Below are 18623 nucleotides of genomic sequence, written 5' to 3'. Positions count from 1 at the left end.
AATAGATTTTGATATTTTAATGTTTTTGAGCTATATTTAATTTTCATCCCTTAGCTCAAATTCAGAACTCGGTGCTGTTGCAAAAAGCCTTGTTGGTAGAGAAGTGGGAGGAAATTGAATAAGTATCATGAGCATCTGCAAGCTGAGCCTTCCCTGGTGGTCAATGGGTATATGGTAATTTTTAGGAAGGCTATTCAGGTATCTGAGCAATTCTGATGGGACCACTTGGCAGGATTAAATATAGTGACACCTGTTGGACAACTCAGATATTGCAAGCCCTCTGGAAAATCAATATGGTGACACATGACCTATTTGCATGTAGGCCTTAAAATTAGCCTCAGGCTCCCCAAGCAGAACTGCCCCGCCCCCTTCACTTCAGCCAAGTGGAGAAGTCCCTTGGGCCTTAGAGAATGCCAGTCAGGCAGACAGCTGGGGAAAGCCCCAGCTCTGTCCACCCTGAGGGGAGCTGCCCCAGAGATCCCAGGCTTGTCCTGCTAGGCCCTGGGTGCAGCCTGTGTGGAGGACCCAGGCGCACAGCAGGAGGCATGGGCCCCTAGACCCCTAGCTGTGGTGCACACAGCAGATTCGAGCCCCTGGCTGCTGCCCTAGTGAGGTCAGCAGATTAGCTTGGCATGTGCAGGGGCACAGGGAGCCTGAGGTTTGAAGGGGAGAGAAGGAAGATATATATATATATATATATATATATATATATATATATATATGTATGTGTATATATATATATATATATATATATATATATATATATATATATATATATAGCCTGGGAGGTAGAGATGCTAGGGGGACACCGGAGGACTAGGAGAACGGAAGGAAATCGGTGAGAGAAGAGACACAGGAGGGGTTGCAATAGGATGGAATTAGGGTAGACAAAGCGAAGGGAGCTTAGAATTAGAAGAAAGGAGTGGAGCAGTGAAGCAGGGGGCTTTTCAGTGAGGGAGACGCTAGATGGAAAGGGGGAATGCTAGAAGAAGGTCCGTTGTACATAGGAGGATGCTAAGAAAGTTAGATGGCAAAGAGTAAGCACAAGCAACAGCAGGAAGGAGATGTGGGAAAAGCAGTCAAGTCTCTTATAACTTTGCATTTCTTATCTCTTACATTTATTTTTATAAATAAACCCTGCTTAGCAGTGTGGAGAAATTTTTAAAAGGCCCTAACGGATTGGCTTAGGAAATTAATAGCAGTCAGACAGACAGTCAGTCAAACATCCAGTTAGATTAGGCCCTAAATTAGCAAAAATATTCTTACAGCAGCAATGAGTTGAGAGTGAGTTGCTACTCTTACTCTAGTAACCCAAACACCATATGGGGTATACATCAAGTTCTCATACAGCCCACAGGTGTCCATGAAATACCTACCATAGGTTTTCAGTACTGCAGAAAACATAAAGATCAACATGCCTAGCTTGTGCCCTCAGGGTAAGATCAAAGTGATCCTTAGGGCAGCCAGGTGGCACAATGGATAGAGTGCTGGGCCTGGAGTCAGGAAAACCTGAGTTCAAATCTGGCCTCCATACCCTTCCTAACTGTGTGGCCCTGGGCAAGTTACTTAACCCCGTTTACCTCAGTTTCCTCATCTGTAAAATGAGCTGGAGAAGGAAATGGCAAACCACTCCAGTGTCTTTACCAAGAAAACCCCAAATGGGGTCATGAATAATCAGACACGAGGGGCAGCTAGGTGGCGCAGTGGATTAGAGTACCAGCCCTGGATTCAGGAGGACCTGAGTTCAAATCCAACCTCAGACACTTAACACTTACTAGCTGTGTGACCCTGGGCAAGTCACTTAACCCCAATTGCCCTGAAAAATAAATTAATTAAATTTTTAAAAAAATCAGACACAGCTGGAAAACAATCCTTGAAATAAGGTGGTTCCATGGAGCAGCTAGGGGGAGCAGTAGATAAAACACTGGCCCTAGATTCAGGAGAACCTGAGTTCAAATTCGGGCTCAGATACTTGAAACTTACTGTGTGACCTTGGGCAAGTCACTTAACCCTCATTGCCCTGAAAAAAAAAATGAGAAAAAAAAGGGAAATAAGGTGGTCCTGGAGATAGTAGCAGAAAGTAACTGGGTGCATCTCCAAGCCCTTATGCTTTTGTTGACAGTCTCCCTGACAGAGTTAGCTAACATTAGTGCTCTCAAGTGCAAGGTAAGTAGGAGAGGGTTTCATAGACCGATCATATTACCTGGGCTTGGGGATGAACTCTATGAGTTGGCATGTTTCACACTGATCAAGAAGTGCTGCCAGCACACTTGTCCAAAAGAAATCCTGGAATAAAATAATGACATGAAAAGTCCTTGTTTTTTTGTTTGTACAAATGATTTCACTTGATATCCAAAGCTGTCAGTTTTCAGAATGTTTGTCTGAAGCAAACCAAGAAAGTCAATAATGGAAGGACATCAGAAAGGGCCACGGCTCTCTAGAAACACTCATTCAGGAAGGGTTTTTGGTTCCAATTAACAGCACCCTGAATGACTAAAGGTGAGATTAGCGTCCAGGAATGCTTTCCTTTGTTCTGTAGGCTTAGAATATCTTTATTTTCACAAAGAAAACTCAGCAAGTACAAACAGGCCAGGGGGAAAGGGGGAAAATGAGGATATAACTTGTTATATCAAGACCTTGTAACAAGATTTTTAAGGCATTGGAGCATGATTCCACATTGTCCTGGTTTTGCTGGGTGGGTGATAAGGTCACAGGATCATAGATTTAGAGCAGTAAGAGACCTTACAAACCACCTAGTCCAATCCCTTCATTTTACAGATGAGGAAACTGAGGACTGGGGAGGGAGTTGAGTCACTTTCCCAAAGTCACATAGTTAGTAAGTGGCAGAACCAGATCTGGATGCTGCTGGACTAAGCCATTATTGGCAATTGAGTAAGCTCTACTGGTTCAGACAGAACTATAGGTGCCCTTTGGTCTGGGATTCTTGTCCTGGTTATCCCACTAATAGGTTTCAGATTGGACTGGAGGCTGAAGCTGAGACCCTGCTCTGCCTCTGGGGTGAGCCACACTTCTTTTGGGGGGGGGGCAATGAGGGTTAAGTGACTTGCCCAGGGTCACACAGGTAGTAGGTGTCAAGTGTCTGAGGCCTCATTTGAACTCAGGTCCTCCTGAATCCAGGGCCGGTGCTTTATCCACTGCGCCACCTAGCTGCCCTGAGCCACACCTCTGCAGCTTACTTCTGAAACTGGTCCTCACTCTGTCCACAACTCAGGACCTGTGATCTCTCCTCATCCTGGTGCACTACCCCTAGGAGGAGGTCCCATCCTTAGTTCATCCTGATTCTGTGACTGGGTAGTAAGCTGCATCACTGCCACCTGCCACCTATTACTGCATCCTGTACAAGGTCCCACTCCTGGGGTACTCTTCTTGACCCAGGGCACAATCTTATTCCCATTTCTGTTCTTGTACAAGAATGCTCTTCACTTGGCTGTTCCTGGCTAGACCCTGTGCCCAGAATCTGCAGACCTCTGGGGCTGGAAAAATGACTCACTGTGATTTTTTTTTTCTTAGATTTCACAACGATAACTTTCCAAAACTATCTGGAGGTGTGGGGAAGAGCTCAGCTGCTCCTCCGACATTTTGGCTCTAACCTTCCATTCTTTCAATTGACTGTTCTATGGAATGGTCTCTGGTCCTCTCACTATCTTAGTCTCTAGTTTATCTTCTATTCCTGTTGTCCAGTCATGTCCAACTCTTTATGACCCTGTGGGTCCTACTGCCCATGGGATTTTCTTGAGAAGGATACTGGAATGGTTTGTCATTTCCTTCTCCAGTGGATTAACGCAAACAGATTAAGTGACTTTCCCGGGGTCACATAGCTAGTAAGGGTCTGAGGCCAGATTTGAATTCAGGTCTTCCTGACTCCAGGCACAGAGGTCTAGCCACTGAGCCATCTAGCTGCCCCCAGCTTATTTATGTGCTCATTTCTGAGAGGAACTTTTTTTTTTTTTTTTTAGTGAGGCAGTTGGGGTTAAGTGACTTGCCCAGGGTCACACAGCTAGTAAGTGTCAAGTGTCTGAGGCTGGATTTGAACTCGGGTCCTCCTGACTCCAGGGCTGGTGCTCTATCCACTGCGCCACCTAGCTGCCCCTTGAGAGCAACTTTTAAGAGAAGCTTACCTATGATTTCTCTTAAATATCACCCTCAGAAATGAGCGTAGTAGTTCAGATGTGGTCTGACCAGGGCAGAGTATGTCTAAACTTTTACTTCGCTTATTTTATATTCTGTGCTTCTTTTAATGCAGCCTAGGATAGACAGAATCAGCTCTAAGGGCTATGGGTATTGTTGATTCACATTGAGATTGAAGCCCATTAAAACCACCATCTCTTTTCCCCCCTACAGAAACTTATGTATGTAAAGGCAGATTGAACAAAGGGTCTTTCTCAATTTCAGACATGTAAGGACTTCTGCCTGCACCCAGCCCATAATTCCTTTATTTGCCGTTCTGTGTTGTACAGTACCCAAGAACTAAACAATTACTCATCTCTTGTGGAAGTTCCAAGAACTGAGCTGTCACTTTCATATAAAAAGTACCATTCTGGCCTAGATCAGTGCTATCAAACCTACAGATCAAACCTTTGATGCAGTGAGCTCCCCATACAACTCGCCTGTTCCTCAGGAATGTTTTGGGGTTTGCCTATATTGTTAGAAGTGTCAGCTTCCCCTCACTTATTTTTCCATTGCTTTAATAAGGTGTTTTGTTCTAGCTGTGTGACCCTGGGTAAGTCACTTAACCCTCACTGCCCCGCAAAAAATAAAATAAATAAATATTTTTTAAAAATAAGGTGGGTTTTTTAAATTTGGTTTTTGGGTTTTTTTGGCTACTGTATTGTGGCTTTCCTTGCCATGGTATTCCCCATGATCTCTGAACTTAGTCCCTCTATGGCTAACCCTCCCTAATCATGCATGTTTAAAGATTTGGGGGGGGGAACAAAAGTATAGGATTTTACATTCACATCTACAGTTAAATCTCAATTAGTGCGAATGATGAATGTCACGAAGTGGTCACATTAATTGAATTTGCAGTATTCAAACTTATAATTATATGTAAAATGTGAATTGGTTCTAGTCCAATGGAAAAGTACAGTGAACATTTTTCAAATGTGTTTTCAATATGTTTAACAATTGTTAACCTAATATAACAGCAAAGGATAAGAAAAATGTATTTCTGATTCAAATCTGTTACAAAACATTAGTTATAGAAAACAAATTTTTTTAAAATAAAAAATTATTGAATATTATGCCTATATCGACATGACAAAAATGTCAGTATTGTCACTTAAAATATTTTTATCAGGGTAAACTGAAATAGGATATATAATCTGCTCAGTGGATAGTAATCAGGAGTCAGGAAGACTCACCTTCTTGAGTTCGAATCTGGCCTCAGACACTTACTAGCTGTGGGACGATGTACAAATCACTTAACCCTGTTTTCCTTAGTTTCCTCATCTGTAAAATGAGCTAGAAAAGGAAATGGCAAACTATTCATGTATCTTTACCAAGAAAACTCCAAATGTGGGATCATGAAAAGTAGGACATGACTGAAAAACAACTCATTAATGAAGAAACTTTTATTGCAAGCATTGGTTGGTTTGATTGCTTTAAACATTGAGTTCAATTATATAGTGTTAAAATTACTAGAAAGACCTGTTTAACATAGCAACTAAATATCCTGATGCTTTGAAGAAAATATTTGAAGAAGGTGAATATCAATATGGATGAAAGTCTTTTTCTTTTTTTAATTTCTTTTTTTGGTTACATTTTAAGTTCCAAACTGCCTCCCTCTTTTCCAACCCCACTAGAGAAGGCCACTATCACACACATGTTTATATGTGTATAGATATATATAGATATAGATATAGAGATAGGGATAAGTATAGGGATAAGGACAGAGATAGAGATAGAGACAGAGATAGAGATAGATATATATGTAAAACCATACTATGCGTACTTCTTGTTATCAGCTCTTTCCTGGAGATGGATAGCATTTCCTTCATAGGTCCTTTGTAGTTGATCTGAGTATTTAATACTATAAGAATAACTTAGCCCTTCACAGGTATCCTTCAAACACTATTGCTGTTACCGTATACAATGTACTCTTGATTCAGTTCAATTAGAATAAAGAACTACACATTTCTATTCTAACAAGTTGGACTTACATTAAGAGAATGGTTGAGGAAAAGTAACAACTTGGGGGGAAAGAAGAAAACTTGGGGAGCCTTCAGGAGAAGTACTAAAATTAAGGTTTGGATAAGTACCTAGAATCCAACTTTAGGAATACTGGGGTAGGAGACTTCAAGTGCTCCTGAAAGCTTGATCTGAAAGTAGCCCTCCATGTTCCATGGCCAAATTACTGAAATGGTCCTTTACTCTTGTCTAGACTTGTTAGGATCATCTTGCATGCAACTTTGCATATATATTACCCCCATTCAAATGTAAGAGATCAATACCAGAAAACTTTTGCCATCAAAAATCTTAGGAGACATTCTAGAAAATAAGTTAACCTAGAGATATAGAGACGAGAGACAGAGACAGAGAAGATATTTGCACAAAAATATTTATAGCAGGATTTTTTGTGTTAGCAAAGAACTTTCACAAAAGACCATGAGGAGGGCCAGTCAGTCAGTCAATAAACATTAAGTGCCTCCTATGGGCCAGGTACTATGCTCAATTATGGGGATACAAAAAGAGGTAAAAAAGAGCCTTTCCCTGAAAGAGACACAATCTAATGAGGGAGACAGCAAACAAACACATATATGTACAAACAAGCCACACACAGGTTAAATAGGAAATAATTAGCAAAGGGAAAGCCCTGGAATTCAGAAGGGGAAGAGGCTCACTGGAGAAGATGGGATTTTGGTTGGGACTTGAAGAAAAGAAGGGAAGCTGATAGGTAGAGATGTGGAAGAAGAGCTTTCCAGGCAAGGGAAACAACCAGAGAAAATGCCTGAAGCATTTTATGAAGGGTGTCTCGATTGTGGAACAGCCAAGAGGCCAGTGTCGCTGGAGAGAAGAGTAGGTGGTGGGGAGTAAGGTGTAAGAAGGCTGGTCAGGTGTGGGGGAGGGGGCTAGGTTAGGTAGGGCTTTGAGCAGCAAACAGAGGATCTTGTATCTGATCCTGGAGTTGATAGGGAGTCATTGCAGTTTATTGAGTGGGGAGGGGCTGGGGTGACATGATGCCTAAGGAAAGTCACTATCGTGGATAAATGGAGGCTGGATTGGAGTGGGGAGAGACCTGAGGTAGGCAGACCCACCATCAGGCTATTGCAATAGTCCAGGCATGAGGTGATGAAGGTCTTCATTACAGTTGTGGCAGTGTCAGAAGAGATGTTACAAAGATGAGACCAACAGGCCTTAGCAACAGATTAGATATGGCGGGGCGGAATGAGAAATAGTGAGGAGTTGAGGTTGTGAGAGAACGCTGTTGACTTTGATAGTAATAGAGAAGGTAGGAGATGGGGAGGATTTAGAGGGAAAGATAATGAGTTTGGTTTTGAACATGTTGGATTTAAGATGTCCCCTGGATATCCAATGGGCAGCTAGATGGCTTATTGGATAGAGCACTGGGCCTGGAGTCAGTAAGATCTGAGTCCAAATCCAGCCTCAGACACTTACTAACTGTATGACCCTGGGCAAGTCACTTAAGATCTGTTTGCCTCAATCAACTAGAGAAGGAAATGACAAACCATTTTAGTGTCCTTGCCAAGAAAACTCTATGGAAAGTATGGTCCACAGGGTCACAAAGAGTCAGAAACAACTGAACGACTGAACATCCAGTTCCAGATGTCTGAAAGGCAATTGGAGATGTGAGATTAAAGGTCAGCAGAGCTAGGGGAAAGATAGGTAGACCTGAGAATCATCAGTATAGAGATGGTAATTAAATCCATGGGAGCTGATGCAATCACCTAATGAAGTAGTATAGAGAAAATGAAGCCCAGGACAGAATATTAATCTGTAGTGGACCTAGTCAGAATCATTGCATCATTTTCTTTTCCTTCAATGAACAGCATGTGGCAAACGGTGGGAGTGATCTAAGGCAGAGACTTGGCAGGCCACAGTCAGTGAAAGGAAGGAAAATAAAAAGACATTTTATTATATGTTTAAAAGGAATAGCAAGTTGTACATAATACATTTGCAGTTTCATGTGCAATCATCTTTTATTATTGTTATGGAAATGCTTGTTTTAGTCCATAAATTAAAAATAGGATAATTTTTTTTTCATTTATTTATTTTGTGGGGCAATGAGGGTTAAGTGACTTGCCCAGGGTCATACAGATAGTAAGTGTCAAATGTCTGATGTTGGTTTTGAACTCAGGTCCTCCTGAATCCAGGGCCTGTGCTTTTAGCCATTGGGCCACCTAGCTGCCCCCAGGATAAATTTTTTAAAAAGAAAAGATAAGAGGGGCAGCTAGATGGTGCAGTGGATAGAGCACCAGCCCTGGAGTCAGGAGGACCTGAGTTCAAATCTGGCCTCAGACACTTAACACTTACTAGCTGTGTGACCCTGGGCAAATCACTTAACCCCAATTGCCTCACTAAAAAAAAAAAGAAAAGAAAAGAAAAGATAAGGGAGTCAGAGACTCAAGAGAAGAGGACAGTGTAGAGTTCAACTGGTTCACCAGGAGTTAAGATGGAGAAAAAAGAGAATGAATGGCTAGTGCAGGGAACGTGACCTGGAAAAGAATTGAGGGGTCAAGGGATTGAAGGGGAACACCTAGACAAAACATAATGTAATATTATTACATTGTATTGTGAAAAATTATGAAAGGGATGGATTCAAAATCTGGGCACACTTTTATGACCTGATAGAGAATAAAAAGAGCAGAGCCAGGAGAATAATTTATATTCAAGAATTCTGATCACATTACATTGATCAGTGACAACTTGTGAAGACTGATACTGAAGTCAATCTGCTCCTCTGAACTTACCAGTGAAAAATAAAATGTGAAGTGGGTTCCAAGAAATACACTTAAAATGTACCGCAGCCAGGCTGGGCACTTCCCTATTTACTACTTCATCCTGTGGCTAACTTATTTTACAGATAAGGAAATGAAGACTCAGAGAGGTTAGTGCCCAGTAGTAGCAAGGGGTAGAGAGAGGCTTCTCACTCAAAGTCCAGAGTTCTTCTCTATTACTTTGTGCTAGTTCAAACATTTGTTGAATTTCATTTAATTCCCTCCTTTCATAGATGAAGAAACAGAGAACTGGAGAGATGACTTGCAACTAGTTTGTATCAGAGCCAGAACAAGACCCACAGTCTCACTTAATCTGGCATCTACAAAATTCCTGGACTGTTGGTTTCATCAATTCAGTGAACTCCTAATGTGGAAGCTAACTCCACTGATGCAGAAAGACAACACTATCTTATAGTCTTAGAGGGTTGCTTGTGGTGCTGGCAGAAGTAGTTTGATCAAGGTTAACTTGAATCCAGGTCTTTCTGACTCTAAGGCTGGCCCTTATGCACTATGCCATATTACCTTTCACAGATAATATAATTCAGTAGTACAAAATGAATGTATGATCAGTGTTCTTTATTGCCAATAATGAATATGATTATACACGTACTTTCTGTAATCCTTATATCTTTAGAAGATTCATCTAAAGGGTAAACTCTTCTGGAAACTAGGAGAAGAAGAAGAAGAAGAAGAAGAAGAAGAAGAAGAAGAAGAAGATGAAGGTCCAGTGTTATTACTACATTAGGACTTTGATTTGCCATGCTTTCTTCCATTCTTTCCACTTCTATTCAACTAAAAAATGTCATGTTTTAAAAAAACCATTTAGTTGAAGCTAAACAGATTTATGACTTTTAAGTGTGCCTTATTTAATTTTAAAACAATTTTTAATAATTAAAAAAGTAAATAATATATCAGTTAAAAGTAATAAATCTATTCAGACTCAATTGTGATAACTACAGCTAGTCAAATAATTTACTTTATATAGTATAATTTATGGAAAGCATGTCAGAAACAGGTAAAAATTATGTAATTGTATATGTTTTTCTATAAAACCCTTATGTTTTTGTATTTGTTTAAAAAAATGTAGCTAAAGGTTAAAGGACGTTTTCTAAATAACCAATACGCAGAGCAAAAGGCATTGCAAACAGTTTCAAAGATAGGAAATACGATATTACTTTTTTTAAAAAGAGTTTCTTTGTTGTACCTGTTACTTTTTTTTCTTAAGGCAAAACAGATTATTATTTACACAGGCTATTGACAATATTTTTTAAAACTTCAAAATTAACATGCTCAAGATAGAACCACAATATATTTACCTCTTTACTCAGCTCTCCAATCTGCAGCTTCTTTCACAATGAGCAGTTTCATGGTGAATTATGCAGTTCAGTTAGTGGGGTAAGTGATTTCACCATCCCTTTAAGTAATCAGTTAGCTTCTAGCCTAAGTGATGAAAGAAGGAGAATCACAAGTAACAATAACACTTAATCTCAGCCTGGATTTCACCAGACTAAGAACGGTAACATTCTACCCAAGCTCCTCCCATTGCAGTTTATTATGTCTCTGGTATGAGTTCCTCACCCATAGTTGTATCAAACTGTCTTAGCAACTAGATCTCTAAAAGAATATTATAATTTATATGACATGACATGATATGATATGACATGACATTATATAAGTTATAAAATGGAAATAACATAATACAATACAATATGTAATGCAGAAGAAATACCAGGTAAACTTAGTGGGGAAGCTCTGAGAGGGTAGGGAGAGGTCTCCTGTAGAAGGTGGTCCTTCGGTTGAGTCTTTTTCCCCCCAGGACAATGAGGGTTAAGTGACTTGCCCAGGGTCACAAAGCTAGTAAATGTCAAATGACTGAGAGAGGATTTGAACTCAGGTCCTCCTGAATCCAGGGATGCTACTTTATCCACTGAGCTACCTAGCTGCCCCTTTCAGCTGAGTCTTAAAGACATCCAGGATTCTAAGAGGGGGAGGCAGAGGATGCGGAAGTGTTCCAGGCATAAGGGAGAAGAATATAGAGACAAGAGACAGGATATCACTTGGGAGGAGCAGCAAGCTGGTCAGGTGAAACTGAACAGAGAGAAGTAATGCATAAGAAGTCTAGAAAGATAGGGAAGAGCTTTAAGTGACAAATGGAGGAGCTTGATCCTAGAGATAATGCAGAACAACTAGAGTTTTATCAAGTCAGGGGATAAAAGGGTCAGACCTTAAGTTTAGGAAAATCACTTTTGCAGATGTGTGGAGAGGGAGAGAGTTGGGGCTGAGAGACCAATCAGAAGACTACTGCCAATATTCTAGGCAAGAAATGATGAGGCCATGGACTAGGGTGGTGGCCCCATGAGTGGGGACAGATATGAGAGATGCTGTGGAGAAAGAAAACACAAGATTTGGCAATAGATTGGATATTCGAGGTGAATGAGGGTGAGGAACCAGAGATAACACCGAGGTTGCAAACCCAGGTTACTGGAATGATGGTGATGCCCTCAACAGTAATGGATGAATACCCTCAATTCATAAGAGGAGGGAAGATAATGAATTCTACTTTGGACATTTTGAGTTTAAGATGATTATAGGATACACAGGTCAAAACTAGGCAGTTGATGATGCAGAGCTCAGGAGAGAGACTGGGGCTACATATGTAGATTTGGAAGTCATCTGCATAGAGATGATCATCGAATTGATGAGATCACCAAGTAAGTTAGCATGAAGAGAAAACAGAAGAGGGTCCATGTGGATGTCACACAAATCAAGATCCAACAAAGGAAAGACAGAGAAATGGTTACTCATGTAGATGGAGAACCAAGAGAACAATGTTCCAAAAACCCAGAGAGGGTATAGAATAAGAGGGGAGTCAATAGCATTAAAGGCAGCAGAGAAAACAAGAAGGAGGAGTATTGACCAAAAGTCATTGGATTCAACAATTTAAAAATCAATAATAAATTTGGAGAGACACTTTAGTTGAGTAGAGGAGTCAGAAGCCAGATTACACAGTGTTTAGAAGAGAGTGAAAATAGAGCAAGCAAAGGCAGCTTTTCTTTAAAAAAAAAATTATTCTCCCCATTACATGTTTTTTTTTGGGGGGGGTTGGGTTTTTTTTTTGTTTTTTTGCGGGGCAATTGGGGTTAAGTGACTTGCCCAGGGTCACACAGCTAGTAAGTGTTAAGTGTCTGAGACCGGATTTGAACTCAGGTCCTCCTGAATCCAGGGCCGGTGCTCTATCCACTGTGCCACCTAGCTGCCCCCCATTACATGTTAAAACAGTCTTAACATTTTTTTTTTGTTGTTGTTGTTTTTAAAGTTTTGAGTTCCAAATTCTATCCCTCCCTCCATTCCCTTCCCCCTCTGAGACAAGCAATCTGATAGAGGTTATACATGTGCAATCATATAAAACACGCAGGCAGCTTTTCAGAGTTTGGCTGAGAAGTGGACAAGAAGGTATAGTGAAAGAGTTAATGAGAATGGCTTATCTACTTAGGATTTCTTTTTTTGGTAATAAACATTTTTATTTATAGTTTGGGGTTCCAATTTATATCCCTCTTTCCTTCCTTCTCTACCCCCTCCCTGGGGTGGCAAACAATAAGATATGGGTTTTGAATGTGTGATTATGTAAAACATTCCCATAAAATTAGGATTTAAAATTTTTGGGGGGGGTGGCAATGAGGGTTAAGTGACTTGCCCAAGGTCACACAGCTAGTACGTGCCAAGTGTCTGAGGCTGAATTTGAATTCAGGTCTTCCTGAATCCAGGGCCGGTGCTTTATCCACTGTGCCACCTAGCTGCCCCCAAATTAGGATTTTTTAAAGATGGGGAAGACCTGGGAGTGTTTGTAGGCAGCAGGAGAGCAGTCAATAACCAGGGGATAGGCCAAAGATTAGGAAGGGAGATGATAGTGGGGGGGCAATCTGCCCAGGAATATGAGAGGGGGTTGGATCAAAGGTACATATAGAGTTTTTGGCCTTGAGAAGAAGAGCCACTTCTTTATCAGAGACTCCAGTAAAAGAGATAGTAGGAAATAATGTCAGGAGGATGTTGGATTAATCAGTCAGTCAATAAATCTTTATTAAGCACCTACTTTGTGCTAACTACTCCCTACTGTGGGGGGAGGTGGGATGGTCAGCCCTGTGTTCCACATTGCCAAGAGGAGATGTGAGTCAGAATTGGTGGAGACAGTGCTGAGCACAATGTGATACTGGGTACCTGTGTAAGGTGCAGAAGTGGCAGTAGAGTTTTGGGCATACACAATGCCAGACACTCCTTGGGAGGGAGATAGAGAAAAAGACTGGAATCAGCAGATGAATAGGGAAGCCAGCTTCTCCACCTGTCTCTGATTTCCAGCTCTCCTCCCTTCAGAGAATTTCTCCTTGGGTAAGATTCAGGCTTCCCTCTTGGTTGAGCTGAGATCTTATCTCATTCCTATCTAAAGCATTCATTCACAGTTGTGTATTTTCTGGTATATTGTAATAAATCCTCTAATTCCTATTTGCCATTTTGTGTAATGGTCTTTTGTTTAATCAATATTTGGTCAGTAGGAATTAAGCTGGCAAGTGAAAGCTGAGAGCTGGCTTCCAGGGAAGCACATTTTGTACTCATCCAGGTTTGTGGCCCTAGATAAGAAATATTTTATGGACAGATAGATGTGTGTAGTCCAATACTCCTCATGGAGATAGGCAAAGGAAGGAGCAAACTCAGAGGTTTTTTTTTTTTTCCTTTTTCCTGTTCCCCTCAAGGCAAAAATTGCAGTTTCCCTTGGAGAGGAGTAGGTCAGATTCCAAAATATTGATATATGCTACCTACAAGTCATGTATCTACAAATTAAGACAACCCATGTGGGCGTATATATCTTGTATGGACCCACACATACACCTTACAAGTAGGTGACTGCTGGCCCATCTCTTAGATGTAAGACACCTCCAGTAGACGAAGTAGTGAATATTAAGCTATATGCTAAATCTATAGCATGCTTTAGAACCTGGAGACAGGCTCAGGAGAGTTGAGTTAAATCATAAATTTAGGCTATGACCAAGCATAAAGACACTCTTGTTCTTGGTTTGATATAAGGCTTGTTTCTAGCTAAGGGACAGTTGTGTAAGGGATGAATCTTTGGGCTCTAGGAAGATTTCTGAGAGTTCAGCCAAGGTCTAGTGAGAGCAGTACCCTATCTCTCAAAGAGGAGGCCCAGTAAATCTGCCAAGTAACCATGGGGTGAATCAGACCCTCTCCTACCTTCTCTTTTCCTCTCCTTTATCTTCCAAACTCATTATAGTATTAGAAATCTGGGAGCAGATAACCAACAACATCTTTGTACAAGGCATAGCCCTAGGAAACTGAGGGAACATCTTTAACATATTCTCAGAGGACTCCCAGAGTCATTGTGAGAATAAAATGAGATATAATTTGCAAGCCATGAAGCATTATATAAATGCTAGCTATTGGTAATGACTATGATGATATTTTAAAAAATCCCCTGCTGCTCTCTATACCCACAGACTGATCTGACCTCCAGGTCATTCAGAGGGCTAACAGATCCAAGAGCTAACAGAACTCCCTGTCTCTAGCTCTCCCGAGGCCTTGATCCACTGAAAAGGCTATCTTTCGGGGCAGCTAGATGGCACAGTGGATAAGCACCAGCCCTGGATTCAGGAGTACCTGAGTTCAAATCCGGCCTCAGACACTTACTAGCTGTGTGACCCTGGGCAAGTCACTTAACCCCAATTGCCTCACCAAAAAAAAAAAAAAAAAAAAAAAAAAAGAAAAGGCTATCTTTCAATAAATTTCATTTGGATATACAAGTCTTAGGTGTGGTCTCTCTTTCCCCTTCCTAGCATAGGTGTTGATTTACCACAAAATCACTCATTTATAGAACCATGTGATGCCAAATATAGAAATTAAAGTGAGCATGGGAGTTCCTTTCAACTTAAAACAAAATCCTTTGAATTCATAGAAGTAGCACTAAATCACAGATCAAAGAGAACACATCCGTTCAAAGCAAAGGCATTTAATTAAACAGCAAAACAAGATATATTGGGAGAAATGTAGGATCATTCCTAGGTCTAAAAATGAAAGATTTTAGAAGGCATCTAGCCCAAGTCTTCCATTTCTTTTTTAGTAGATGACAAAATAGAGATTAAATAACCAAGTCAAGGTCCCACAGGTAGTATGTGTCAGAAGTAGAACTTTAGTTCTTCTGTGTCCAGAGCAGGTGCTCTTTCCAGAAAATTGACACCCCTCTATCATACATGTAGAGGTACACTCTCTACATGGAATCATACACCAACAGTGGGAAAGTACATAAATGTAACAAGGGCAGCCTGGGGAATTCACTCTTGGAACTGTGTTTCAACTAGAACCATAGTTTTCCAATTATGTTGCTGCTTGTTCTCCATTATAAGTTTCTGGTATCTTCTATTGGGCTACTTTCTCTGTTCTGCTGACATCTGATTGGCCTCTGCTGCCAGTTAGGGAGAGAGGGTGATGCATATCTTGCCACTGGACCCAGGTGGTTCTGGAGGAGAGAGTGAGGCTGGTGACTTTGCACAGTCCTGCCTCACTTAAATCCAATGCACTGCAAGTCATGGTATCACCTCCCGATGTCACGATCCTTTTTGAGAGCCAAAGACAAACAGCAGCAGCATGTATGATCTACAATTTCCAAGGGAGCTGCTCTCTGCTGGTCCGCTTTTCTTCACTAACAGCTTCTTTTGATATTCACTGGGGCCATCTTCTGGTCTTTTTCTAAACTACAGCTGCTTTGCATCCTTTTCTCCAAAGGGAGGGACATCTGCTCTTTTTTTTTTTTTTTAATTTTTTTTGCGGGGCAATGAGGGTTAAGTGACTTGCCCAGGGTCACACAGCTAGGAAACGTCAAGTGTCTGTGGCTACATTTGAACTCAGTTCCTCCTGAATCCAGGGCCAGTGCTTTATCCACTCTGCCACCTAGTTGCCTCGACATCTGCTCTTTTAACAAAAAGCCCCAGGAGCTGTCTCAGTTCTTTTGTGAACCACACAGACAGATGCATCTAGTTAGCGAGTAGAAGCCCTACTTAAGTTGGTCTCTTTGGTATTTATGTTGCTCCTTGAACTCAGTCTGTTATTTGACTTGGGGTGAGTACATTCCTTTTAATTCCAAGCATGCCTGTGGTTGCTAATTTAGGTCCATGCAAATCAACCCAGGAGCTTAATTTAGCAAGACTGGAGCGATGGGGTAGCATAGCATTTGTCCTGCCTCCCTGTAGTCACCCTAATTGCTGCTCTCACACACATTAACTATCTGATCCAACAATATAGCCTATAGCATGAGATGAATTGAAGGTGAATTTTAAACCAACCCAGCTAATTAATGCTACTAAAAGTAAACAAAATAGTCTGTCAGTGTAGTCTCTTTCCATCTAGTGCACCATTGAATTGAATATTAGGGAATCTTTCCTAACTGATAAAGGGCCCTAAGCTAAAATATAAGCAGGAGACAGTACAGAATTTTAGACACTAAACTTCAGCCTGTTCAAAATTGGAGAACATGTCATCCTTTGGTTTAAAGGCTTATAAAGAACGAGATCACCTGGGAGGTATTAGCACACCAATAATTGTTTTTGAAGGAATTTTACAGATGACCTTTAAAAAAGCAACCACCCAGGGGGTGGCTAGATGGCGCAGTGGCTAAAGCACTGGCCCTGGATTCAGGAGGACCTGAGTTCAAATCCGGCCTCAGACACTTGACACTTACCAGCTGTGTGACCCTGGGCAAGTCACTTAACCCCCATTGCCCCACCAAAAAAAAAAAAGGCAACCCCCCCCCAAGAGTGTTATCTTTGTTCTGCCATTTTCCTTTACAAAACTTTCTCCAACATCCCCTGCTTTCTGTTCCTTATTCCCTCCTCACTTACACTGTCCTCTGGATGTATAGTGTCCCTCATCCTGCCTAGACCTACCTTCATCCCATAATTCCTGCAAAATCCCTGCTGACTGATGACCTCAGCAGGATTGATAACTGACTGATGTGTTAAGGCTGGCTCAGCTTTGGCAGCATGTACTCAGAGCTCCCTGAAAATTCTGGGACATCCAAGAAAATGTCAATTCACTGTTTGGGAACTTGGGGGTTTACAAAGTTCCTGACTGCTTCTGGACATGTGGTGGTGAGCTGCAGAAAGGTGTCAGCACACAGTACAGTGTCTACTTTGTGCCAAGCACTTTTTACAAGTATGTCATTTAGTCCTCACAACTCTGGGAGATAGGGGCTTGCTATTATCCCATTTTACATTTGAGAGAACTGAGGCAAATATGGTTAAGTGACTTGCCCAGGACCACACAGCTAATAAGTGTCAGAGGCCAGATTTGGACAGAAGTCTTCCTGACTCCAGGTCCAGTGCTCTATCTACTGTGCCATCTACTGCTTCTTGGCAGCATGGCATTATAGATAGCATCATGGGCATCAAATCAGGAAGATCGGGGTTTGAGTTCTGCCTCTGTCCTAATATGTGACCAAAGCTATCACAACAACCTCTCAGTGTCTGTAAAATGGGGATAATAACACATCAAAAGACTGTTGTGACAATGAGATAATTGTGGAAAGGGCTTTAGAAAACATACAGCAGGGGCAGCTAGGGGGCACAGTGGATAGAGCACCAGCCCTGGAGTCAGGAGTACCTGAGTTCAAATCCGGCCTTAGACACTTAACACGTATTAGCTGTGTGACCCTGGGCAAGTCACTTAACCCCAATTGCCTCACTAAAAAAAAAAGAAAACATACAGCACTATATGTGTGCATTCAGTCAGTCATTTCTGACTCTGCGACCCCATTTGGGGTTTTCTTGGTAAAGATACTGGAGTGGTCTGACATTTCTTTCTCCAGCTCATTTTATAGATGAGGAAACTGAGGCAAACAAGGTGAAGTGACTTGCCCAGGGTCACACAGCCAGTAAGTGTCTGAGGCTGGATTTGAACTCAGGTCCTTCTGAATCCAGGGCCGGTGCTTTATTCACTGCACCACCTAGCTGCCCCCTAGACCCAACATTCTATCAGATGCACCACCTAGCTGCCTCTAAAGCACTCTATACGTTTCAGTTATTTCCAATATCCTAAATTTGTAGAGCATTTTCCCCCATCAATGTTTAACTTAGTGATGAGACTTTGGTAGTAATATGGTTAAGGTCAAGGTCACGGCTTTGCCAGATACTACACCATTAATATAATCACCCAAGAATTATGGGTCATTGTACATAAACTGATCACTGCTACCAATGAACTCAAAGCATCTTCTCTCTTGACAGTGGGTCAGCAGCAGCATCTTTTTTTTTTTTTTTGGTGGAAGTGAGGGTTAAGTGACTTGTTCAGGGTCACACAGCTAGTAGGTGTCAATTATCTAAGGCCTCATTTGAGTTCAGGTCTTCCTGAATCCAGGGCTGATGCTTTATTCACTGTGCTACCTAGCTGCCTCTAGCAACATCTTTAATGAAAGATTTTGTTTTCACTTCTGAAGTTTCCCTAGAGATTATCTCCTTTCACTGAAGTCCTATTCTGTTGTCTCAAGGGGTTGGGGTGGTAACCCTAATTGTTTGAAGGCTATGTTGGCTAAGTCAAGCTCTAGAAGATTCTACTGCAGTGAAAAGGCTTTGAGTATGTATGAATAGCTAGTGT

General features: G+C 41.4%; 1 protein-coding gene across 1 annotated transcript in view; it reads right to left on the bottom strand.

The window, feature by feature from the left end:
• LOC122750137 (low-density lipoprotein receptor class A domain-containing protein 1-like) overlaps positions 1 to 10318 on the bottom strand; it is a 32667-nt gene extending 22349 nt beyond the window's left edge. The window contains exons 1-2 of the mRNA XM_043996807.1: positions 10292 to 10318; positions 2204 to 2286 (exon numbers count right to left, since the gene is read on the bottom strand). Coding sequence (XP_043852742.1) covers positions 2204 to 2236 — 33 coding nt within the window. The 5' untranslated portion in view covers positions 2237 to 2286; positions 10292 to 10318. The remainder of the gene's footprint in view (positions 1 to 2203; positions 2287 to 10291) is intronic.
• Positions 10319 to 18623: the final 8305 nt, after the last annotated feature.

The sequence above is a fragment of the Dromiciops gliroides genome, chromosome 1 (assembly GCF_019393635.1).
Source record: "Dromiciops gliroides isolate mDroGli1 chromosome 1, mDroGli1.pri, whole genome shotgun sequence".
Classification (NCBI taxonomy): domain Eukaryota; kingdom Metazoa; phylum Chordata; class Mammalia; order Microbiotheria; family Microbiotheriidae; genus Dromiciops; species Dromiciops gliroides.
Note: the sequence above shows the minus strand (reverse complement) of the source record. Positions and strands in the feature narration are given on the sequence as shown.